The sequence below is a fragment of the Gopherus flavomarginatus genome, chromosome 3, assembly GCF_025201925.1.
Source record: "Gopherus flavomarginatus isolate rGopFla2 chromosome 3, rGopFla2.mat.asm, whole genome shotgun sequence".
Lineage (NCBI taxonomy): Eukaryota > Metazoa > Chordata > Testudines > Testudinidae > Gopherus > Gopherus flavomarginatus.
The window spans coordinates 152,353,063-152,379,804 of NC_066619.1; the positions used below are offsets into that span (position 1 = coordinate 152,353,063).

The window sequence follows — 26,742 nt, forward strand, 5'->3', positions numbered from 1 at the left end:
GCCCTGACTGACAAAAAGATTTGCCGACAAAAGTGCTAGTATAGACAAAGCCTAAGTGTATGCAGGACTGGGACATGATTTGTACGTGGTTGTTGGACACTGTTTATGCCTTAGGCGTCAAGTGTTCTTCCTGTAAAAAACACATTACAGAAATGATCAGTTTATTCCATTCATTTGGCACAACAGTTTTATTTACTTCCTTGGTTTATGCTATTTTGACCACCATTGATTTTTCTAAATATGTAGAAAAAAACGTTAGCAGAAATATAAATACCTTTACTTTTCATTTTTGTATTTTATATACATTTAACAAAAATAGCAGGTGTTTGGGGTTTAAAAACTAAACAGAAAAAACTGTCATAAGAAAAATCAGTACAAATGTAACTTTCCAACATTTTTTTTTATTGTAAAAAGTACATTTTTGTAATTGAAGAAATATTCAGCATTATATTTGGGCTTTTTTCATTCAGGCAATCTACAAACTACTGGCAAGCATCAATGGCTCTTGATTAGACTAAATAACCAAAACCCTCTCTACTGAGATTCAGAGATGTAAACAATGGCCCAATCTGACACCAACTGACGTCAGTCGAGCTAGAGTGGGCCCTCAGTGTTAATAATATATGCAATCATCATCAGAATGGCATCATCACTGGCATTCCCATTTTAATTTTACATCACATTGATTACTCTAATCCAGTTTTTGAACTGACTCTCTCTCTCTCATTGAATAAGTGAGCATCAACATTTTTATTCCTTTTTTAAATGCAGATAAATATTCCCCGTTCTCCCAAGTTTGCCTCTTATTTTTATAGCAGTAGTGTCCTCTTCCCAATGTCACTCTTCTTTGATCACTAAAGTTAATAGCAAAACTCCCATGGAACCAGGATTGGGCGTTATGGCAGAGACTAAGAACATGAGCTGATCACAGGAGGCAAGAGGGAATGCAGTTCATAGTTTTAACACAACTATTTCATTCTGGATGATCTTTTTCTCCCCTTTTATGTTATCAACGACACATTTCTATAGTAGGTTTTACTATAGATTTATTAATCCCAATCCTGATCTTGCTAAGTGAGCCATGCATGGTCACATCATAGGACCAGGGCATATCAAACACTGAGCATGCTTAAAAAGAAACACAACACACTGCATGTGTATCAACACATTTGGCTAATGAACCCTGGATTCTGAAGGAGACAAATTCTGGTTTCCATTCTAGTGCACATAGCTCCCACTGACTTCTGGGTATGCAGATAAGGTCAGAATTTGGCCTCTGGTGTATAAGCTCATTTTAATTTAAAAAATATACATGCTGAATGTGAGCCCTTCATGATTTCAGCATGACTGGCATGCAGTTGAATCTTAGGTTTGAATCTTGCATTACTTGGGCATGCAAAATTCCTACTGACATCAACAGACGTTTTGGATTTGCGAGGAATTCAAGATTTAGAATAAAATTTTCAAAAGTGTATAAGTGACTTGGGAGCCTAAGTTCAATTTTCAAAAAGTGATTTAGCATTTAGGAGCTTAAGCGTCATTAACTTTCAATGAAGTTTAGGGTCCTAACTGACTAAGTCACTTTTGAAAATAGGACTTAAGAGTAAAATGTTCAAAAGCATATTTTTTTTTATAAACAAGATTGACTCACAGAACAACAATACACATGTGAAAGCTGTGACTGAACTTTGTTTTACTCACAATTCAGCTGCAGGAGGTAACAGAAAGTATTGCAACATTTTGTAAATCATCATCAGATTCATAATATTTTACATGAAAAAATAAATACAATGTAGAAATAAATATATTTGTAGTAAAAAATAAATGTTTTATGTATCAATAAATATAATGACTTGGATTCATTTTTTAGTGTAGCAGTAGCTCTCTAGTAAATGAGCTTTTTAGCAGTAATGAGTGTGTTCTTCAAGAGCATGGCCACAGTCATAGGTCCTACTCCTCCTGGGACTGGAGTGATAAAGCCCGCTTTCTTCTTTACCTCTAATATAAACAGAAAAAAGATACGACTGTAAGAATATTTCCGAATAATATATTTTCAAAAGCTCAGGAAAGTTTGGGAATCTCACTTTGAAAATAAAAAAGGAAGTCCAAGTCACCTGTGCATCTGGTGGATGGAATTACAGATGGGCTTCCACCACCACTGTTCTAAAAACGTATAAACAGCAGGGCTTCAGCTGAGGTTTGAGTCCTCTGTCTCAACCTGGCCTACCGCCTGTGGCCAGAATACTTAGGTCTGGTCTACACTGAAGGTGGAGATCGATCTAAGTTACGGAACTTCAGCTATGTGAATAACGCAGCTGAAGTCGACGTACTTAGATCTACTTACCATGGGCGTCTTCACTGCAGCAAGTTGACTGCTGATGCTCCCCTGTCAACTCCGGAGTACCAATGTTGACAGGAGAGTGCTTGGCAGTCAGTTTATCGCGTCTTCACTAGACGCGATAAATCGACCCCTGCTGGATTGATCGCTCTGGAGGTAAGTGTGGACATGTAGTGTCCATCAAAGGGAAGGGAGGAGTAAAAAGAGAGCGGAATTTACTGGCTAACATGGCTTAGAGAGCTGGGATAAGACTAAAAAACAAAGTTGGGGCTGAATGGATAGAGCGTCTCAAGTAATAAATACTCACGGGGATCATCAGTTTTACATAATTAGTTTCCTCAGAGGAGGCTGCTGAAAACCACACCAGCAATCCAGTCACAAACCATGAAACATAACCCTTCCCCCTGCAGGGTTAGGACATTCTTTCATTATTTGTGAGACATACTAAGGCAGCGTCCTGGACATTTCAAAGAACAGCCTTTAAGGACACAGGAGAAATGGAGAAGAGTGTCATGTTAACCTGTTGGCATGGGAGATGGAATTTCTTGGCACAATGTGCTACTTAAATATTTTGCATAAGGTTAACCATTGGAACTCCAGGCTAACCACTTGCAAAGGAATCATTTAACTTTTGGAAAACCCATCAAATGATGGAATGCAATCAACACATTATGTACTAGTTGTGGTTATTCTACATGGCAAGTCTATTTCTGCACTCAAAAGTCCAGACTGCCGCAGAGCTTGTGATTTTTTTAAGGTTATACATTTTCACCTCTCCACTACCTGCCTCAGAACTGGCAGTGCTAGCTCTTAAGGAATTGCCAGAAAAATTAAACCCTGTTATTTCTGCCAAATGCATGAAACAGAATAGAGGAGTGAAGTGGAATTGCTAAACAGCATTTGCCACTGAGTTGGGCTCTGCATAGCATGTAGACTCTGTTGGAGAACAGTTTGGGAAAGGAACCTATTCACAGCATATATACAAGGATTAAGAAGGAAGCGTCTTTTTTTTTCCTAAATGGACCATGTTCATCTCTGATGTAAGTGGGAATATCCCACCAAAGTCAATAATGGGCTGAAATTGCACCATTATTTTCAAATTAAGCATTATATGAGATCCATGGAGATTAAGGGCTAGAAAATTAGGCAGCTAAAATATGAGGAATAAAGTTACTTGACAATACTACCGATAAATTAAATGTACATGGATCTGGTGCTCAACTGGTGAGTAAAATGAAAGATTTTAGAAAACCATTGAGAGGAAATGAAGGGTTGCTATTAATTATTTTTTAGCTGTTTTTTTGTAACGAACAATTGACTACGAATGAAGATACCTCTCCATACTATTTTTTTGCAGTTAGGGTCTGATGCTGCATCCATTGATGTAATTGACAAAGTTCCCATTGAGTTCAGTAGCGCCAAATCAACCCCTTATTGAGGCGAAATCTAGAAGTGGTAATTAAAGTTGACAGAGTTTTAATTACGCCATCAGACACGTTAAAAGCTTTTTGAAAGGTAAACATAAACTGCAATGTGTTTTTTTGCTTATCTTATACAATAAGAATGAATTTGATGAAATATGACAGTCACTCTTAAAATTCTCGGATACATGATATGCCTTTTCTTTCATTAGTTTTATAATTTTGAACGAATTCCTACTCATTTTTTGATTGAATTTGGTGTGTTCATTTAGTCAAGTTATCACTGCACTGTCCCAACCAATGTCATAATCACTGTACCTGGGCCTGAAGTAATATTAGCCCATATCAAGACTGTTATCCTGTATCGCGAAGTAACACAATGTTAATTAAAACAGAATGTATCTTAAATGGATATATTTCAAGTGGTAATATTTCATGGTTTTCTCTGTGGTACTATTCAGAATGCAATTCATGCCATCTTATTTACAAAGAGATGCAATATACAACCTGAAGATGTTTTTCCTGTAGAAAGCTTAGCAATGAAAAATCATGCATAGTATTAATTAATTACCTGAAGTGCTGGTGTCCCTGTTAGGACTAAATGCATGGGGTGCTTTTTTTCCCAGATGCTGGGCAGTTCCTTTTCTTGCACTGTATGTTAGGTACTGTATATTGTGTTATGTACTGTATCATTATCCTGCATCTTAGTGGGACAGAGGTTTACTTTTATACTGGCTTACATAACTACCGGCCTAGGATCAGTTTGCAAAGGACAGGCCAAGGGCCACATTTTTTAAATGAACATAGGTGACCAAGTAAAGCCATCTAAAAATGAGTTTGCCCTTACAAAAGGGTGATTGCAGTCTGGTAAATCCCTAGCTAGAGGAGTAAATGTGGATGTGTTGAATGCACTTTTTTGCAGACAAACTTCGGTGCCCAGATCTGAAAATTTGGCCCTGAAAGTTCTAAGGAGATTTGGTTTGACTGTGCAGCTTGATAAATAAATGTGCAGTTTCTGAGCTGGCGTTTGGATACAACTGCCCAATCAGCCACAAATGACGTGTGGCATTGCCAATTACTTTGTCTCACCTTCACTTTTAGGTGATGTAAAAGCTTTAGCCTCTGAATCTGCTTTATCTGCATGAAGACTCCTGAACACCCACAGTGTCCTAAGCACTTATTTGGCAGTCTGGAAAAAGCCAATGTTCTAATTAAGCACCTAAGGGGAACGAGTTGCCATTTTGAAGTATCTTTAGAACTTTAAAATATCTCTTTGATTCTTAACAAGAAATGAAAAGCAGATTGTTTCCTTGACAAACAGGATCCTCTACTTTGGAAACAGTCTTCATTTGCTAGGTTCCTTTAAAGTTAAGAACTTCAGACACTGAAGAGGATTAATCACACAATCTAAGAGTAGATGATAGTGCTCTTAAGCCAACAAACTAGACTCACTCTTGTCAACAACAGCTAGATACAAACATAACTTCACTCTTTGAACTGAACATTTGTGGGTAACAGTCTCAAGGAAAAAGAACAAGAGTACTTGTGGCACCTTAGAGACTAACAAATTTATTTCAGCATGAACTTTCGTGAGCTACAGCTCACTTCTTCAGATGCACAGAATGGATGTCCGTTCTCTGCATCTGAAGAAGTGAGCTGTAGCTCACAAAAGCTCATGCTGTATATTTGTTAGTCTCTAAGGTGCCACAAGTACTCTTGTTCTTTTTGCGGATACAGAATAACACGGCTGCTACTCTGAAACCAGTCTCAAGGAACAGTCTGCAACTTTTGCAGCTCAAAAGTTGCTCTTGTGACTGTTGTACCCAGATCATTTTGGCACAAACATTATGTTTAGCACGTTATTTACTCCAAATTGTCATTAATTTAAAATGCAACTTTTCCATTATATATTTCACACGCAGTACTATTTTTTCCCTATGTGAACATCTACGCTGTGATTTGCCACTTTGTACAGTAGTTGCACACCAGTGTAACTCCATTGTTTCTAATGGAGCTACTTCTGATTTATGAAGGTGAAAGTGAAAGGAATGCGGGCCCACAAAATCTGTTCTACGATCTGATCTACCTAGCAAGCTATTCGTGCACTGCCTAGCACCATAGCATGTAGGTGCTTTGTAAAGTAATTAGGAAGAAGCATTCATTGTCTGCCCACATTAACTCTACTCCTCCCATGGGTGGAAAGGAAATGTATCAAAGTGTTGGTTTTTAGGAGGAAAGTTTGTATTTGTTGCTCTGTTTCTGTATGTTTAGGTCAATATATAGTCTTTGTTGAACATACGTTGCTCTGAAAGGGGAAACACATAGACTCAACCTGATCTCCAGTGTGTAAGATGTTCCACCACCAAGAGCCTCAATCCACGTGGTAGAGATGCTTGCAGATATCGGCCAATTTTTCAAAACATCCACTAATGTTGGATGCCCTACCTCAGACCCTTAGGGTATGTCTACACAAGGAGTGCTATACTTGTATACTAGCCTGGCAAACCACTCCTAGTGTGAACGCAGCTTATACTGGCAAAACTGAGCTTTTACCAGTATAGCTGAGTTTGTTTGGGAGTGAAAGGGTGGGTAGGGGGCTAGAATAAGCTATAATGACAGAAGCTCAGTTTTGCCAGTATAGGGTTTTTGCAAACATAGCTCTGTCAGGGGTCACACCTCATCACACTCCTGACCAACATAGCTAGGCCAGCAGAAGTTTGTTGTGTGGAGATAAGGCCTGATTTTCAGAGGTGCTGAGTACCCATGGCTATCATTGCCTTCAACAGGAGCCGTCTCCTTTGGTCCAAAAGTGAAGAGCCAAACACACCAGGACCACCTGAGTGAGAAAGCGTGTGCGTTTGAGCAATGTCTGGATATAACAATATATTTAAGAGTTTTGGGGTGTAGTAAGCACACAGAGCTAAATTAAGCATTGGTGTACACATTAAAGGCAATGGATTAACAGCTGTTTACATCAGGATTAAATTTGGTTCAGAGACCCAAGAGACAATCTGGATGGAAAGAGTCAGTCCTGATCCTGCTTGGAAGTCCACAGATAATTTCACATTTTCTCTGTATTTGGACCAACTAAGACCAGCTTAGAACAGATCTGGTGTGCATCTCTGCATGGTCAGAAACTCTGGATGTTTTGTAGAAAATAGGCTATGGGTACTTTAAAAACTGTTGCAGCCATCAAATTTACTATCTGCTGCAAAATCCTTATTGACATATGGAGGCTCTGCTGCAGCCTTCCTGCCAAATCTATGATATCCCAGACTCTGGAAGAAGGAAGGAAAAAGAAGACTTTTAGCTGAGCCACATGAGAAACACCAGGAAGGTATCAGCAAATGTCAGGTTATTTCAGGCACATTAGAAGTCACTATTGAGAAAAGACTCAACCTGAACTTTGGGGTCGGGGTTCACTTGCAAATCAGATACAAGAGGGGAGGTTTTCAAAAGCACCTAAGGGAATTAGGAGCACAAGACTCACTGACAGTCAGTGGAACTTGTGCTCTTAAGTCCCTCAGGCGGTTTTGAAAATCTCCCCCAGGACTAATAGGGGAAATACTTAAAAACTCAAAACACAGTGATTAGGCCCTTTGACATCAATTCATGTACATGGAATAGCTGGTACACGATCAAATGCTGCATAAAGCCCATTGTGTTGGGCCTGCACCAAAATACTTATTCCTCGTTTGAAACTTACTAAGCTATTTACTTTAATGATACTCTGTGGAAGTGAGTGCCACAGGCTAATTATATAATGTTTTGTATGTTGCACAACTATTCCCTAGTACAATTTTTATGTTTGTTTCCTCTGAGTCCCTTCAGATGTCTGTTTTATCCTTATATGCTGGGAAGAGTAAGCATGAACACCCACATGATGTTGATCCTCATCTCTGCTCAAATGTGAAACTTGAAAGCTTTGTTTTGGTATCATTTCTTTGAGCATAAAGAGAAATTTTATAAGTACCATAAAGTAAAACTTTATAAGACCTTCCAAGAGAGATGTAGAGAGTCATCCTGAACTCCCTCCAGCAGAGGTAGGAATTCACCCCACTGTCCACTTTTAAAGCATTTAAAGCTTCCTTTAGTTTAAAATAGCATCCTTCAGTATTTATAAAGCAGGGAATCCAAGATGTTAGTTGTGATGTGGCAAATGAAGTTCCCACCGTGCTGTTAAAGGTGATCTCAAATCATACTGCTTGATTAATCCAAGCCATATTTATATATTTTTCTTATAAAGGAAATTTAAATTTGCATTGCCCAAGTGAGAATTAATGCCTCACTTTCTATTCCAGTGCACATTTTTCTATGTCAAGGATGGTTTAATAGCAGGGAACAGCTGAGATCAGGGAGGGTGGCAGGATGGAGCCAGGTGACACTTTAAACTCTTACTGCATATTACTGCTGGCCATTTAAAGCATTTTATACTCAACTGTTGAAAAAAAAATCAGATGTGTATAAATATGAATTCAGCCAAATGGTCAGATTTGTATATTAACTGATTATAACTCAGAGAATCATTAAGTTAATTCTCAGTACAATACTTTTCTCAGTTTAAGATACTGTTGGTAAAAACACACATGTAACTTAAAACACATTAAATAAAAATGCAAATATCTAATAACTCAGATTGTGATAACTATATCATTTTCAATTGATATAATGGCTTGCTCCACTTCTTAACTGCTAAATCAAATAATTTGCATGTAAATGCTTTACTTTACAGCCTATATGCATCAGATTGTTGCTGGTTCATTAGTATCGGTGAAAGTTTCACTAAATCATTAATAAAAACAAAACAATCTCCCCATGGCAATGTGCAGCTAAGTACTACCTGTAACTTCAGTGGCATAACCCAAGTTAACAAGTTCCTCCCTCCTTCTGGGATCTTCCCTCACCCCAGGTAAAATCCTGAGGAACAACCCACAGCAGAACTTGTCAAGACATACACAGCACAGTAACATGTCTGTATGTACAGAAACTTTGAATCATGACCTGGCCATCCGGATATAGCTTTATATTATATTCCGATTTCAGAGTAGCAGCCGTGTTAGACTGTATCAGCAAAAACAACAAGGAGTAAATACTTGTGGTACCTTAGAGACTAACAAATGTATTTGGGCATAAGTTTTCATGGGCTAAAACCCACTTTAGCTCGCAAAAGCTTATGCCCAAATAAATTTGTTAGTCTCCAAGGTGCTACAAGTACTCCTCCTTGTTTTTATTATATTCAGAGTGTCAGACAAACTTTTTAAGAAATCAAGAGAAATGTGGCACACAAATTTAAGACGTGTTTCTGCAAATCACGTTTCCTTGTATATACTAGAAGTTTGTGGAACTTTTGCTTACTATATTTTGTTGCAGTTCTGAACAGCATCTGCTATGTAACATTTCTTGTACCATTTTACCATCTTTTACTTACTACCATACAAAGCAGCAAATGAAGAGAGCATTTTACTACAATTCTATTTTCACAATAATTTCCTGTATCTCTCTATTTTAAACGTGCAATTAGACATATGCACATACACCTCTACCTCGATATAACGCTGTCCTCGGGAGCCAAAAAATCTTATTGCGTTATATCCGAATTTGTGTTATATCGGATGGCGTTATATCGGGGTAGAGGTGTACATGTCTAAAATATATCTAGAAGCAAGCCTGTTGCTCTACTCATGAGAGTAATTTCATTGACTTTAATAGATCTTTATGTGTGAGTAAAGCAAGCAAGCAAGCAGAGTTTTGTCTAGTTTATGTATGTGAAGCTCTAGCAGTCCTTTTAAAAACATTTTGAACACAATTGTGCTGTCGGACTGAGAGCCTGTGTGTCAAGACTGGAAAAATTAAAAAAAAAAAAAAAAAGTGAATGAATTTCATGCATATCAAAACGAGGGGCCAACAGCTAGAACGTGGATAAGTGTAAGCTTCCCACACACAGCTCTGCCAATAAACTTTAATTTTGAACAGTAACAATCCTGCTAGTCCAGTCTAGAACTTCTTTTGAGCAGACATTGTCAATCAAGATGTATTGTGCAGTTTGTTTGGTAACACATTGCACAAAAAAGGACACTAACATGAGATCAATGTGCACATTGTCATTTATGATCTAAGATAGGATTGTTTGCACCCAGATTTTCAGGATCAAAAGATTTATATATAGTAAGTCTTCGCACGGAGAAAATTACTTAAGCAAAATTAATATTTTAAAATATGAGTTTCCAGCGGAAGTGCAGAAAGGTACTTGATAACAGAAGCTTGACCAGTGATGCTGTAATACATACTCTACACAGTTGGAGTCACTAAATTTGTAGAGGAGGTCTGGGAACTGCTTTCTCTAAGGTCTGGTCTACACTATGGCGGGGGGGGGGGAATCGATCTAAGGCCAGGTCCAGACTAGAGCTTTAAATCGATTTTAAGAGCTCTAAATCGATTTAAAGCTGTAACCGTCCACACTACAGAGTGCATAAAATCGATTTTAAGGGTCCCTAAAATCGATTTTGGAACTCCATCAAAACGAGAGGAGTAACCCCAAAATCGATTTTTTAAAATCGATTTTATGATAGTGTGGACGGCCATCGAAGTTAATGGCCTCCGGGACGTATCCCACAGTGCTCTAGTGGCCGCTCTACACAGGTAAAGGTACTCTTCTGCTGGCCAGGTAAACAGGAAAAGCCCCGGGAAGTTTGAAATTCCATTTCCTGCTTGCACAGCATGGAGCTCTCAGCAGCAGAGAGAAGAATGCAGTCTCCTGAAAATAGGAAAAGAGCTCCAGCATGGAGCACACAGGAGTTACTGGATCTGATAGCTGTATGGGGAGAAGAGTCAGTGCTTTCAGAACTGCGCTCGAGCAGACGAAATGAGAAAACCTTTGAAAAAATTTCTAATGCCATGCGGGAGAGGGGACATACCAGGGACTCGTTACAGTGCGGAGTGAAAGTGAAAGAGCTCAGACAGGCGTATCAGAAGACCAAAGCAGCAAAGGGCAGGTCAGGCTCTGCCCCCAAAACATGCCGGTTCTACGACGAGCTTAACGCAATATTGGGGAACAGCGCAACGACGAACCCCCCCTTGTCTGTTGATTCAGAGGTGGGTGTCGTGATTCCTGCAACTACGGAAGATTTATTTGATGGCGATGATCAGTATGATGAGGACCAAGAGGAGGAGGCTCCAGCAGAGAGCACAGAGCATTTTATCCCCCCAAACAGCCAGGATCTTTTCCTCACCCTTACTGAGGTTCCCTGCCAGCCATCTCAAGGCAGTACTCCAGAAAATGAAGCTGAGGGACCGTCCTCTGGTGAGAGTAATTTTTTTTACTAAAAGCTTCGGTTTAATGTAAGCCTTTTTTACTGGGTGCTTCAAATCACTACCTGTACTTAGAGTCACTGACCAAGTAGATTAAAAACCTTTCCTAAAACAGTGACCCATGAGGTGGTTTTTAGAAAAGTCTCCATTGTAACAGGGCGGATTCATCCTGCTTGTTCAGGGAACGCGAGAGCAAACCGGGGAAGGAGAGTAGCTTCGCCGCGGTTTGCTCTCCCGTTCCCCGAACCACCCAGCAAACCGCAGGCAAGGAGACCTGCTTGTTCGGGGACCGCGAGAGCAAAGCAGGGAAGGAGACCAGCTTCGCCGCGGTTTGCTCTCGCGTTCCCCGAACCACCGAGCAAACCGCAGGCAAGGAGACCTGCTTGTTCAGGGAACGCGAGAGCAAAGCAGGGAAGGAGACCAGCTTCGCCGCGGTTTGCTCTCGCGTTCCCCGAACCACCGAGCAAACCGCAGGCAAGGAGACCTGCTTGTTCAGGGAACGCGAGAGCAAACCGGGGAAGGAGAGTAGCTTCGCCGCGGTTTGCTCTCCCGTTCCCCGAACCACCCAGCAAACCGCAGGCAAGGAGACCTGCTTGTTCAGGGAACGCGAGAGCAAAGCAGGGAAGGAGACCAGCTTCGCCGCGGTTTGCTCTCGCGTTCCCCGAACCACCGAGCAAACCGCAGGCAAGGAGACCTGCTTGTTCAGGGAACGCGAGAGCAAAGCAGGGAAGGAGAGTAGCTTGATTACCAGTACAATCTACTACAGGGATTACTAGCCATTATTAACTTACCATTTTCTCCGGGCACGGTCTGTGTGCTCCCCTGACCTGCGTCTGAGCAGAACTCTCTGTCCTCAGCCACAAGCAATAAGTATTAAAGGAATCCTAAGGTGACCTTGTGGTAAAGTAAAATGTTCAAGGTTCGGTAACAGGCACAGGTCAGTGAGGAGAAAGACTGTATGCATGGTTGTGTGAAATGTGTCTCTTATGATTCTTTTATCACTCTTTCCAAACCCCACCCCCCCACACACAGCTGCACATTTCTCCAGCCTCCCTCTCGCTTCTCATCTACGTGGGGGGGTATCATAAGAAGACTGAGGAAAAGGAGGACGCGTGAGGACATGTTCAGCGAAATTATGGCAGTAACCCGTACAGATAGAGCTCTGCAGGGAGACTGGAAGCAACTGGTCGCAAAGTACAGGGAGGCTGCCAGTCAACGCGAAGACAGGAGGGACGCCAAAAATGATGTCAGGTGGCAGGAAGATCAGCGCTGGCGAGCAGCAACTCTGGATCTTCTTCGTGATCAGACTGACATCCTCCGCGATATGCTGCAAGAGCTCCGTGGTTTCAGAATGCCCCTACAGCCCGTGTATAACCTCCCTCAGTACTCACCCTGTCCCACACCTTCCAGAACCAGGCGTGTAAGAACGCGTGGGGGAAGGCTCTCTGCACCAGCCCCCTCCACTGCTGCGGACACTCCAACCAGAAGGCTTTCATTAGATTGAAAAGCCCTTTGTGTCCTGTTTTTTCCCTCCTCTAATGATCGAAACTTCTCCCATGGCACCTTTGCCTATTCTTATTCTCAGGTCATGCTATTAAGGCAGTGTGACTGTAGTTTGGTAATGAACTAAAGCAAGCAGCTTTGGAAAGCTGCACGGAAGCTAGTTATCAGCATCAGGATTTGACAATTGGGGATATGGGTAATAAAGGGAAAACAAAGAAAGCAGCCATACCGTAACCTGGTCCATGAGAATTCTTTTTCTGTCTTCTCTGATGCACTTTCTTCTTTCAAACCTCCCTCCCCCTTCCTCCAAACCTCCCTCGCTCCGTCCCCCATAGAACGCTGAGTTATGAAATTTCATGCACAGTATTGTAACAACAAGCATGATGCTTGATTGATGAAAGGGTCTGATTTTAAATAAAGAACACAATTCTTGTAACAAATAGTAGTAACTTTATTTTCAATAAAAAAGCAGTTAAGGAAGGTTGCAGGTACTGTGCCTAGCAGCAGACGGAAGCAGCTAATGGTGGAGGTAGGTAATAATTGGGAAATACAGAATTATATGTTTTCCAATGGACAGCTCTCGCAAGTAACCTAAGCAAGCAATTGAGGAATGCTGCAGGCAAAGTATCTTGCAGCAGCAACACTGCATAGATGGGGAGGGCAGCAATCAATTGAAAGGAAAATCAGCATTCAAACTGTACCCTGGCCCATGAGGAAGCTACTTTTCAGTGCTTCTCTGATGCGCACAGCATCCTGGTGAGATCTTCTAATTGCCCTGGTGTCCGGCTGCGCATAATCAGCGGCCAGGTGGTTTACCTCAGTCTCCCACCCCGCTATAAAGGCCTCCCCCTTGCTCTCACAGAGATTGTGGAGCACACAGCAAGCAGCAATGACAAAGGGGATATTGGTTTGGCTAAGATCTGAGCGAGTAAGAAGCGTTCGCCATCTCGCCTTAAGCCTGCCAAATGCACATTCTACCACCATTCTGCACTTGCTCAGCCTGTAATTAAACAACTCCTGAGCACTGTCAAGGCTGCCTGTGTATGGCTTCATTAGCCAGGGCATCAAGGGGTAGGCTGGGTCCCCAAGGATAACTATAGGCATTTGGACATCTCCAACTGTTATTCTCTGATCAGGGAAGTAGGTCCCTTGCTGCAGCCGTTTAAACAGTGTAGTGCTCCTGAAGACACGTGCGTCGTGAACCCTTCCTGGCCATCCCACGTGGATGTTGGTGAAACGTCCCTTGTGATCCACCAGGGCTTGCAGAACCATCGAAAAGTACCCCTTGCGGTTAATGTACTGGGCACCCTGGTGTTCCGGTGCCAAAATAGGTATGTGGGTTCCATCTATGGCCCCCCCACAGTTAGGGAATCCCATTGCAGCAAAGCCATCCACAATGGCCTGCACGTTTCCCAGAGTCACAACCTTTCGAAGCAGCAGCTTAATGATTGCTTTGGATACTTCCAGCACAGCAGCCCCCACAGTAGATTTGCCCACTCCAAATTGATTCCCGACTGACCGGTAGCTGTCTGGTGTTGCAAGCTTCCATATGGCTATTGCCACTCGCTTTTCCACTGTGAGGGCTGGTCTCATCCTGGTATTATGCCGCTTCAGGACAGGAGAAAGCGAGTCACAAAGTTCAAAGAAAGTGCTCTTACGCATGCGAAAGTTCCGCAGCCACTGCGAATCGTCCCACACCTGCAGGACTATGCGGTCCCACCAGTCAGTGCTTGTTTCCCGTGCCCAAAAGCGGCGCGGAACGGGTAGAACCTCACCCATAACCGTCAGGAGCTCCAACGTGCAGGGGCCCGGGGAGTCAGAAAACTCGTTCTCCAGTTCGTCATCGCTGTCGTCCCCGCATTCAAGCATTCTCTCTTGCATTTCTGCATCATGGGTCAGCAGTGATAGAACGAGAATGCGTGAATTATTTACAGCATTCGCGATCAAGGACAAGAGCAGACCTGGATCCATGCTTGCTGCAAAATGGCGTTTCCCTCACTGCAGCCAGTAAAAACAGCGCGAACTGACTGTGTGCCGTTTACAGGAAGGGGGGGGGCTGTACCCAGAACCACCCAGGACGGGGACTTTGATCCCATCATGCACTGGGCTAGTAACCCATAATTCCAAAGGGCAGGGACCCGTGCAGGAACTGTGGGATAGGTACCCAGAGTGCAACGCTCAGGGAAAAGATGGACGCCAGGGAACATGGACGCTCAACATCGATGTAAGTAGCCCTAGTGTGGACGCGCAAAATCGATTTTATAAAGCCTGCTTTATAAAATCGATTTTAATAAAATCGATTTTACCCTGTAGTGTGGACGTGGGCTAAGTTATGCAACTTCAGCTACGTGACTAATGTAGCTGAAGTCAACGTACTTAGACCCACTTACTGCAGTGTCTTCGCTGAGGTGAGTCGACTGCTACCGCTCCCCCGTCGACTCCGCCTTCGCCTCTCGCCAAGCTGGAGTACAGGAGTCAACGGGAGAGCGTTCGGGGCTTGATTTGTCGCATCTAGACTAGACGAGATAAATCGATCCCCACTGGATCGATCGCTGCCCGCCAATCTGGCCAGTAGTGAAGACATACCCTTAGTGGTCTTTGACACAAGATGCCTAACGGGAGCAGGGAAACTTGGGGAGGAAGTGGCACCACAGCCCTTTGCCATCGCTTCCCCTCAACCTGTCATCAGTGCTGGCATGCATTTTATAATTATACATCCCAATTTCCTTTAAACCCAGTTATACTTGGGCTCTTTATTAATAGAGTATATATTAAGTTTAGATACAACTTCTTGCTTCTTCAATACACTTCTTCAGGTGAGGAGAAAAGATTTGATTTGACAAATTAATTTAACCTTCTCATTTTTAAAATAACCAAATACCTTAAACCCAACTTATCTAGTCCTTTTATATCAGGAGGGGTATTTTTCTTACCTTGAAAGTCCACATCCCCTACTAATTTGGTTTTCCCTGTCAGAGGGTCATGGATATGATTGATGCCTACATCAATCACAGCTGCACCTTCTTTAACCATATCAGCTGTAATCAACTTTGGAATACCTGAAATCATCAAGAAATATTTGTTTAACGCAGCCAGATACAGAACTAAGTTATCTGCTCTTAATTATAAAAAAGGCAGGAAAAAGTTGGGTTTATTTTTTCAGCATCTTTGTCATAGCTCTGATACACAGAAAACACTATGGTTTTAACTACATTTTGAGGGTCAGAAACAAAGTTGATGTCAAGAGGCTGTGTCTACAGTGAGCAAATAATTTGAATTAGGTTATGTGAGATCCTATTTCTACAGGACATCATTGGATTATTTGATTTTCCATATATTTAATTGTTAAATACTTGACATTCTAGCCATTTACCTGAACAGTGTACAATACTATTTACGTAACATTGCTGACACAAATTTTACTATTCTAGAAGCAGATAAAATATCGCAACTGTTCAACATCTACATGCAGCCACTAGGAGATCTAGCAAGATACTATGGACTCAAGATATGCAGGTGACACACAACTCTATCTTTCACTATATATGAAAACACCACTGTCACCAAGCTAACCCTTGACTGAGATCAGTTCATGGATGAAGAACAACTGCTTGAGGTTGAACCTGAGCAAGTGGACGTTATGCTGCTGGCAGAAGTAAACGCAGAGAAGCTTGTAGCTATGAAACAAACAGTCTCCTTTGCTTGAAGATACACACCCACAATTGGTTAGTCAAGTCCACATTTTAGGAGTGCTCTAGGATTCCTTGCTGATGCTAAGCAACTCCATAATAACACTAATAAATAATTCTACTACCTATGTCTAGTTAGGAGATTGCATCCCATCCTGATGGATGATGACCTGGTCTCAGTAAAACATACTTTCATCAACTTCTAACTGGACTACAGCAGTGCAATTAATCGGAGGATGAAGCCCTCAGCAACTGAGAAATTCCAACCTAACTCAAGCACATGGTGCATGTCTTCAACCAGCCATCACTAATAAAAACAACTTAATACACGTAAAAAGAAAAACTCACATAATTCCCCTCAGCTCAGAGAGAAGATGGGAGACAGAGAAAACTACACATGACAATGATAGTTACATCACTTAAAACACTATACTGGAAGATACCACGGTGATGAATGTGGTATAAGAACCAGAACAGAATGGAAAGTTATTTCAGTATTTGCAGTTTTAGCTAAACTTCCTTATAATCATGATAGGAAATCACTAGAATTCTGCAAATACCAAGGCTGTTATCCAAAGTAATTGGTAAGTATAAGGGTGACCTCTTTGTAGATAGCCTGATCTTACTCCCATTGAAGACAACAGCAAAACTCTTTTGATGTCAATGGGAGCAGGAACGGTCCATAAAGACTTTCTTCTTTGCAAGGATTTTCATCAGAAGGAGCTTGATTTTAACACCCAGACTTGTGCAGAGAGATGACTGCTCTAATCCGGCCTCTAGGCTCTGCTAAAATTTAACATAAGCTCTTTGAACCATTTCAACAATTCTCTTTGATGCGGAGAAAAGCCCTACCTCTCACGAACACAATTTTAGTGCCATCTTTTTTAACTGTGTTCCAATATTTAAATCAACTTTATAGTGTTTTATATTTTTAATTTAACTTATTGCTATGGCTTTAGAGACAATCACAACAGATCTGACTAGTCATCAGCTCACTCCTGGCTAGGCAAATAGTTAACTAACAGTTAAGACAACTGTTAAGACAAATACTATATGACACTAAACCATTATGTGCTATTGAGGAATAAAGTATAGAAATACTTGTACATTACCTACGTATTATATTTTACATGATCTAATCAGAACAACACTCAAACCACCCAAAGCCATTTCCAAAGTTTCTTACCTATTACATTATAGAACCCCCCGCTTTTTAAATGAGAAGACATTCCATCTTTAAAATAAAATACAGTCTTGCTTCATGAGTTCTGGGGACACCTTCACTCACTTGATGCTGCCACTGTTTAGTAAAATGGTCATTCTAATACTCTAAAACAGAACATCTGCAGTACCCCTCAGAAATATATATTGTAATAGGTTTCTCCTCTCCCACTAGCCGGGTCACAGGCAGGAATGGTTTGAGACAGCTGTGGGGGGCAGGAGAATAGAAAGCAAAAGTGAGTGTTTCTGGATGCAAGCAGTTTTAGGGGAGAAAGGGACTGCTGTTTAAGAGATGGGTGATACAACATTTCTCTCTATATATTGTATATGGATGAGCTTGAAAAGTGTTGAAAGAAGCAAATTTTCTAATATACTTTTCAGTAATGTTGAGAGACGTTGGCCTATGTCTATTTCATCAAGCTGTTGCACAATAAACCGCAAGTTGTACTGGTAATAGGACAACTCCACAATTTTATGGGGGAAATTATCTGAGTGGCATAGGGATAAAGGCATTCTCTACAATTCTTATTAAAGCTAACAGGAGTCGCACAGCTAAATCCTTCACAGAAAAGTTTGAGAACATGCCCCATCAATAGAGTAATATTGAAACTGAACAAAAAAAAAATCACCTCCTCCAGAACAAAATTAATAAAGTTATTTAATTCAGCCTCAGCGCAGAGGGCTGGACTAGATAACTCTTGAGATCGCTTCTGAACCTACATTTCTAGGATTCCGTGATTTACCAAAGCCTCCTTTGCATACCAACTGCTAGGAGATCACTTTCTCCTAACATGCTTTACTTCTAATATGTGGGAAATTCTTAAATGCATAGGTTTTGCAGAAAAAGCTAATTATCTGTTTTTTCAATATCACAATTTAGGCAGAGCTCTTCTCTGCAAGAAATCTGAAATAGGAACACTTGAGGAAATGAATAAAATGAAGGCTTCAAAAACTAACAATTAAAATGAAGATAGAGTATTGCATCATGAGTAGCATTTATTGCAGAAAAGGAGTCAAACAGGGGGCCAGCCTGCAAGTGGGCTTTCTATAGATGTGTTAGGGAACACACAAGGAGCCTCCTCCCACTGGCACTTCCCACATACAGGCCTGTCACAACTGCAGCCCCACCACAAATGGGGTGGGGAGGAAATAGGTTCATGCCCTGAACTCCCTTCATCCTAGCAGCAGAGCAAGCCAGACACATCAGTGAGAATATTGCACCATTCAAGAGAAAGATGAAGTCTGCACAGTTCCTGTGAACTCAGGGAAACTTAAAGGGATTATGCCTTCCTGAGGCGCACTCTCTCCCTGAGCTTCCACTGGGGCTGTGCAACTCCATGCCACACCCAATGCAGGGCTGTGTGTACTTTGCACAATCTAGCCCAGATATATCTCGTATTGTGCAATGAGTGTTGTATCATGTTCTTGTAACACAGGGGTTCTCAAACTGGGGGTCGGGTCCCCCTCAGGGTGTTGTGAGGTTATTATGTGGGGGGGTCACGAGTGGTCAGCCTCCACCCCAAAGCCTGCTTTGCCTCCAGGATATATAATGATGTTAAATATATAAAAAAGTGTTTTTTAATTTATAAGGGGGGGTCACACTCAGAGACTTGCTATGTGAAAGGGGTCACCAGTACAAAAGTTTGAGAATCACTGTTCTAATAGGTGACATGAAGAAAAACTGTAAGGAGCGGGTATTGCTGAATTGGTACTGAACGCAGTTTAACTGCAAGCATAGCCAACAACTAACTTTGTTCAGAACCCGCGATTAAACCCTGACAGTAAGCTCTGATGAACTACTAAGAAGCATTTATCTACACAGACATGCTAAAGAAAATGATTCCACATCCTTTATTATTTTTCACTTACAGTTGTGAATTCTGGTCTCGTGCACAGTCTAGTAATCACCATGTCAGAGATCTGAGCTTAAGACCCGAGCTTATTTTCTTGCTCCTAAACTGGCATGTGAAGAAGTCAGAGAAAGCAGCACCTCACTTCACACTTGAACAGAAATGATAAGCCTAAGAGTAATCCAACCCCCTCCCTATTCTTCTGAAAGGCAGTTAGCAAGGCTTGGGGTTTGGAGTGTGGAGGAGTGATGGGGGATGCGAAATGACACAAATCCGGTGTACTGCAAGAGGGGCTTGAATGGCCACTGTGAAAAAAAAAACAGAAAAATTGCATAGACATTGGCCAGACTTGTTTCTAATGTTTTTAGGATGTATACTAAAAATACCATTAAAGCCACATTTGCCATCCAAAGTTGGAACTCTGATTAGTTCTTTATTTAGTGAAGAAAGGCCAAATCAAAACACAAGTATTTCTGTCTATATATCTCCAGTAATATCAAACCACTGAACTTTCCAGTTACTAATTATAGAAAATCCATTCTTTCAACAGTCCATTCTTCTATTTCCCTCTTTATACTGCAATTGTACAAAACAAGGATGAATAATACACACATAATACCAAAACAACTGCATTTAATTTGCCAAGACTGCCCTTAATTCTAATAGAGAAAGAAAGGCACTATTGTTACCTGAATGTGGCCTCCAGCTGATTTAAGGAAACCCTGAATGACTCACCATTTTTGTACAGTACAGAAAATGTTTTAGTTTATATAATTATACCTGTAAAAGCTGTGCACTGACTAGTTTCCATTCCTGAGTTCATCCTTAAGCTTCCCTAAGGGGAAGGTGTCATACCTGATGAGAAACTAGCTTATGAATCTACAAATATGAAGGGCAAGAACTGAGGGCCAAATCTCTTCCCTTACTCAAAACAAGCAGACTCACTGAAGCACCCTCAACAAGCATGATCACAACCCACTTAGTTAACATATTTAAAACAGCTAGTTGTAGAAACCGAGTACCTGGTGAGTTTTTAATATTTGCCACTGTAGTATTAAGGACACTTAGTATTACCTGCAGCTACTATTATAATGTCAGCTAGTTGGGTATGGATCTTCAGCTGCTCTTTTGGAGTATATCTGTGAGTAATTGTCACTGTAGCATCACCTGTAACGTACAATATTCACAGTTAATTGTCATTTATAAAACTCCCACAAGGTATTTATTAACATGCGGAAACGATTCATTAGATTTTGGTATATTAAGAACACACATTTGATCAAATAAATTCCTGTCTTATGATCTGACACATCATCACACATATTTCTTTTTCATGATCTGACACCCTTTTTCAGCATATGCAGAATGCCATTGCTTGCCTTCCCACGTGTACGAAGAAGTGCAACCACATCACTCTCATCCTTCAAAAACATAACCCAGTGCAGTTGTTTAACAGTGTGGACTAAATTCCTTCCTGGGTTAATGTCACTGAGTTTCATGGAATTACATGGGAATGAATCTGGCCTTATGTATCTGTCTTACTAAATGTGATAGGAGTATAGCACTGTAAGACACCTTCACTTATCACAGCCTAAAACACTGGATATAAGGGGACTATGTTTATAACTTTCTCCTCATGTGCCCTTGGCCATTCATCTCTTTCTGTGCCAACAACTATACACGTCTCCTGCCATTCTGTCGCACAAATTCTGAGGGAGACTATGGACTTCTCTATGTCTACAACCTGAGGTAACAGCAGAGTTACCTTCACATCTCTGCATTTCCCGCAGGTCAGAGTTTAGTTTTCAATGTATGTTTTGGAGAGGTTGGAATATACCAAAAGGGCAATGAGTGGTAATTAATGTTAACAGGAGCAGCATTCATTCTTGTTGATATTTCCCCTCAGATTTGGAAATGGTTCATCATGCAGGAAGGAGACATCCATGGCTCTGCCTCCGTTCTATCCACAACAGAGCTTGGATTGCATGGGGATTCCTGGGAGCTATGACAGCAATATGGAAGTCTACCACCAAGGATTTTCTGCTTACAAAGCTCTGCCCCTGGCTACCATTAGTTTCATGTTGGGAGCCAGCACATGGAATATCATTGTTGATTGCAGTGGCTCTAGCAGATTTCAGAGAGGAGAGAATTTCTTTAAGAAACATACGTGCCCAAAACAATTAACAACACTGTCACTATTTGTGTATCTGGTAAAATTCCTATTAGATAGACTTGAGAATGCCTGTCACTGTGCCCACTTAGGGGAAGAAATTAGCCAGACCAAATCACATGGTATTATCAAGTGAGGCATCTTGGCTGTCCTATGCCGCCTTCTCCTAAACCCCAGCAGAAGCACAAAGATAGCTCATCGCACACTGCTCAGACACATATTATTCCATTAATATGGATATCAAAAAAAGTAGAAAGGAAAATGTCTCCCAAATCTCCATATCAGCTTTTCTTTCATTGCAGATGCAGAAAAGTCTTGTTCCACTATCTCCTGTTACTTGCTGTTAAACAAAGAGCTGATCACTCATCTGTGCCAGAGACCACGGGAAGAGTTTGCATGCATGGCGAATGGAAGCCTACAGTCTTTTGGGCAAACTCAGCAGCTCTGGAGCCCTGCCCTTGCATGGGTGTATGTATTTGGGCAAGGATAGTTCTTCTGTGGTGCCTAACACTAGACATGAAAAATCCTACAATTGTTGGGTACCTGAGAGTAGCCCATCATGCAAATCAAGGAGGTTCATGAGCATGGGGACCATGCTTCCTTGTTGTTTTCCGAAAGCAAGGAGGAGATAATTGGGAAAGCAATGAAGGTAACAATCAGCAAAGAAGACTCTTCCCAGGCCCTGAGCCTGATACCAGCTCTCTTTCTCTTTGCTATCTTCCCTGCATACCCTGAACCTGTTTCACCCCATGTTTTTCACACTCCATCCATCTCAGGTCCCTTGGCACATTGTTTCCTCTTAAAATTTTACACTACAGTTTTCACTGTTTCAGTCCCTGCTATCAGCTCTGACACCTCAGGAACATCTATTATTGACCAAATCTGCACCTCATCTCATTGATATACTTTTCTTCCTATACCTTCAAACCGTGCCCTCACTGGATTCTCTGTTCTTCTTCCCTATCCATTCTTCATGTATCCACCCTACTGGGAAGGTCACTCCCTCTTCCAGCATATTCTTGTACTTTATGTGCTCTCCCACAAGAGAAATGAATCACAGTAATTGGCAGCAGGGAGACACCCAGAGTGTGGGAACAGCTTCACTAAATCAGTGGACCAGAGGAGGTTACACTGAGAGAATTTAAAAAGCTGTTGCAAAACCCACCTATCTGTTAAAGCTTATCCATAACCAAAGTTAAAAACAAACAAGGAAAAAATAAAACCAAATAAGCTAAAGGAAACAAACAGGCATAGACTCACAGAAACTGGAAAGGGTGAATCCCCTACAAAGTACCCTCTGGACATCAGCATGCAGATCTGATCTAACTGTTCAGCACTGAGGCTCTTTGTTGATGGGATCCCTGGGGAAAAAAAACCTGGATGGTTGGCTGGCTGAAACACAATTCTAAGTGATAGGAGATAGACAGAAAAGATGATAAGGGGTCAAAGGGAGGGCAGCAACTTTCCATACTCAAATTCAGGCTCTAAGGACAAAAAGCCTGGCTGCAGCTGACTGGGTGTTAGCTGGACCATTCTTCTAGAATCTCTTAGCTAATAGGTCTGCTGTGACAGCAACACCCCCAATCATTCTTGTCAAGAATCCTATAGATGAAGTGTAGGCCTTGAGGTTACTTAAAGCTACATTTTTCTCCCTTAGCATCTTAGGGATCAATAAATGACATGCACAAAACAGATATTGTGGAAACAGAAAGGAGATGTTATTCTTTCTAGAAATCTGCTGTCATATCTTTCAACTTACTGATTATCATTGGCACAAAAAAAATTAATGAGGGAGCAATCCTACTGGTTGTTTAGATGGCAAAAGTTTATCTTCAAGGATCTCTCGCTCATATAAGTGATGTTGGCATAGAAAGTACGCTTATTAAGTTTGCAGACGATACCAAACTGGGAGGGATTGCAACTGCTTTGGAGGACAGGGTCAAAATTCAAAATGATCTGGACAAATTGGAGAAATGGTCTGAGGTAAACTGGATGAAGTTCAATAAAAACAAATGCAAAGTGCTCCACTTAGGAAGGAACAATCAGTTTCACACATACAGAATGGGAAGGGACTGTCTAGGAAGGAGTATGGCAGAAAGAGATCTAGGGGTCACAGTGGACCAAAAGCTAAATATGAGTCAACAGTGTGATACTGTTGCAAAAAAAGCAAACGTGATTTTGGGATGCATTAACAGGTGTGTTGTAAACAAGACACAAGAAGTTATTATTCCGCTTTACTCTGCGCTGGTTAGGCCTCAACTGGAGTATTGTGTCCAGTTCTGGGCACCGCATTTCAAGAAAGATGTGGAGAAATTGGAGAGGGTCCAGAGAAGAGCAACAAGAATGATTAAAGGTCTTGAGAACATGACCTATGAAGGAAGGCTGAAAGAACTGGGTTTATTTAGTTTGGAAAAGAGAAGACTGAGAGGGGACATGATAGCAGTTTTCAGGTATCTAAAAGGGTGTCATCAGGAGGAGGGAGAAAACTTGTTCACCTTAGCCTCTAATGATAGCACAAGAAGCAATGGGCTTAAACTGCAGCAAGGGAGATTTAGGTTGGACATTAGGAAAAAGTTCCTAACTGTCAGGGTAGTTAAACACTGGAATAAATTGCCTAGGGAGGTTGTGGAATCTCCATCTCTGGAGATATTTAAGAGTAGGTTAGATAAATGTCTATCAGGGATGGTCTAGACAGTATTTGGTCCTGCCATGAGGGCAGGGGACTGGACTCAATGACCTCTCGAAGTCCCTTCCAGTCCTAAAGTCTATGAATCTATGAATCTATGAATTGATACTTTAGCCAACCTGCTTGCATACTGAGACGTTTATGTGAGATGAACCTCTTTTATAGTTAATTTATTTTTTCCACCCAAATTGCAGAAGAACCAGATGTCCTCTTAGGAAATTAATACTATGGGTTCATTGATATAAATAATAGGTTCCAGATTGTCTGCATTGATCCAGTATTGTTGAGATTTCAGGAGAGAGCACTGAATGCCTCACATTGCCAGGACAATCTGACTCTGGAAAACAGCCTGAGGTGTAGATGCTATCCTGAATGGAAGAGTTTTATGCTGGTACTAATCATTCCACATTACCGAGTGCAGGAATTGATCATGCTGTGGAGCTACTGGAATGTGTAACACAACTCCTCTGAGCATAAGTAATGCCCCAGCTGAGCTGCTGCAGCCACTGATTTCTTGTAAAAAAACCCGAAAAGAATTCAGCTATTTTACATCATTGCTTGGTATCCTTAAACTTCAAATGAACTGTTAAGAACAGGGTAGCATGCCTACTTTCCAGTTCTGTGCTAAAACTGCAATACCAGAGATGCAGTGCTGTAGACCCAACCTCTTTTCTTGACTGATGGGGAGATCAAAAGGGACAAAGCCACAGAAGAGGAAATGTCCATGAAGCAGCAATTAGAAACTGGATGTTATCAGTTACCATTCCCTTAGGGAGAACAGTCGAAGGAGGGGAAATATAGACCCTGACATTATGGAATCCAGAGCCAAGAAACATAGCTGTGTATCTAATAGGGGATCTCTGAAAGAAGAGCCACCTTTGCAACAGTACATATGGGTACAGTTCTCATTAAGATTTTAGAAAGGAAGACTTTTAAAAAGCTGAAAAGTCCACACCAACTGTCATCAAAGAAACTTCCTCTGAGGAGAGGAAATGCTAGCTTGTTTAGAAAGATATACCTTTCCTTCATGCACATAGTCACACAGCCTTTTGAGCTACTACACTGCTGGCCAGAGATTCTGCAAAGCCAAGAGTAGGCTGGAAACTTAATCAGCTTCTAAGGATGAACATTAGAGGCTTTCCCTACAACTTGTGAGGAAGGATTTGTCCTTAGGCAGTCCCTAAAGCCAAAGAACTAGCAGCTGCATTGAAGAATGGGCTTCACATCCACAGCAGTTATCATGGGACTTGTATGAATCTCAAAGTAGGGAGTTTTTCTGTTTATTTTGTGGTTAGGTTAAAATACCATAAATATATTTTTTCCATATACCATTACCTAAACTTCAAGAATAAACTGGAGGAAAAGATTTTGCTGACTACAGCTTTTTGTGTGATCCTGCTAAATCACTCCACCAGCCTGCAAATATACTTAGGATTGAAGCCTGGTTTCTAGAGCAGCGGTTCTCAAACTGTGAGTTGGGACCCCAAAGAGGGTGAGACTCCATTTTAATGGGGTCACCAGGGCTGGCTCAGACTTGTTGGGGCTTGCGGCCGGGACCAAAGCCCAAGCGCTTCAGCCTTGGGCGGCGGGGCTCAGGCTTTGGACCTACCAGTTGGGCTCAGGCTTTGGTCCCCCCCCCTTGAGGTCATGTAATGATTTTTGTTGTCAGAAACGGGTCGCAGTGCAATGGAGTTTGAGAACCCCTGTTCTAGAGAAGAATACGATTTCCTTTCTGAGGCCAGCATCAATTTTCCTGCCAGAGGGATCAGATAGGGAGGTGTTGCCATCTGCAGGACAGAAGGACTTCTAGAAACATATCAGTATAGTTCAATCCAGCACAGGAAAAGAGCCCCATAATTGTGATATGTCTGTAAAGAATTTGTATCAATTTATCAAAACTTTTAGATATGGGGGATTCTCCATCAGGAACATCTCTGACTTCCAATACAATCTAATCCTGATCAGATAAAGCTAGACGAATTCTGTATCTCCTCTCAGCATCTAGAAAGATCCCCTGTGCCCCCAACTTTTTCAGCTTTAAGACAAGCCTAGAATCTGTAGAAAATAATTTAATCAGATTATTGATGCCATCCAATTTAACGTTCCTCAAAGAGTCATTGTTTGAGGATTTGTATTTATTGTACTCACTGGGTTCTTAGGAGGAAGAGGAAAACCTTTTAAAGTTTCTTTTGAAAGTGTGTGGGTTTGTTTAGGGGTAGATGTCTTATTCTTAGGAGAAACTGAGGGTGACTATTTTTACTTACTTTTCACCTTTGCTCTTGTTGGTAGAGGAGGGATCATTGTTGTCAGAGAAAGAACCACACAGAAAAAATATAGAATGGGACTTGGTTTAGTGAGATTTGGCAAGGAACAGGGGGTTGTTCCATCAAGAGGTCATAAATGTTTAAAGAGTGGTTCTACTCCAACCAGTGGCTGCAAAAATGACACTGTGGGGTTAGATGCTTATTGCCCTTCACTGATTTCAGATACAATCCTTAATTTTATAAATGAAAATATGCATTTTAAAAAATGTTAGACCTTCAAGCTCTACGTGAG

General features: G+C 41.4%; 1 protein-coding gene across 3 annotated transcripts in view; it reads right to left on the bottom strand.

Moving 5' to 3' along the window:
- Window positions 1-463: 463 nt before the first annotated feature.
- MTHFD2L (methylenetetrahydrofolate dehydrogenase (NADP+ dependent) 2 like) overlaps window positions 464-26,742 on the bottom strand; it is a 56,083-nt gene continuing 29,804 nt past the window's right edge. The window contains exons 6-9 of one of the 3 annotated variants that reach the window (XR_007773291.1): window positions 20,405-20,497; window positions 15,504-15,629; window positions 2,646-3,784; window positions 1,922-1,998 (exon numbers count right to left, since the gene is read on the bottom strand). Coding sequence is in view for 2 of the 3 variants with exons in the window: in XM_050945063.1 (XP_050801020.1) it covers window positions 1,886-1,998; window positions 15,504-15,629; window positions 20,405-20,497 (332 nt within the window). In the remaining variant the exon portion in view is untranslated. Of the gene's footprint in view, window positions 3,785-15,503; window positions 15,630-20,404; window positions 20,498-26,742 lie in introns of all 3 variants that reach the window. The other 2 variants (XM_050945063.1, XM_050945064.1) reach the window with 2 other exon arrangements.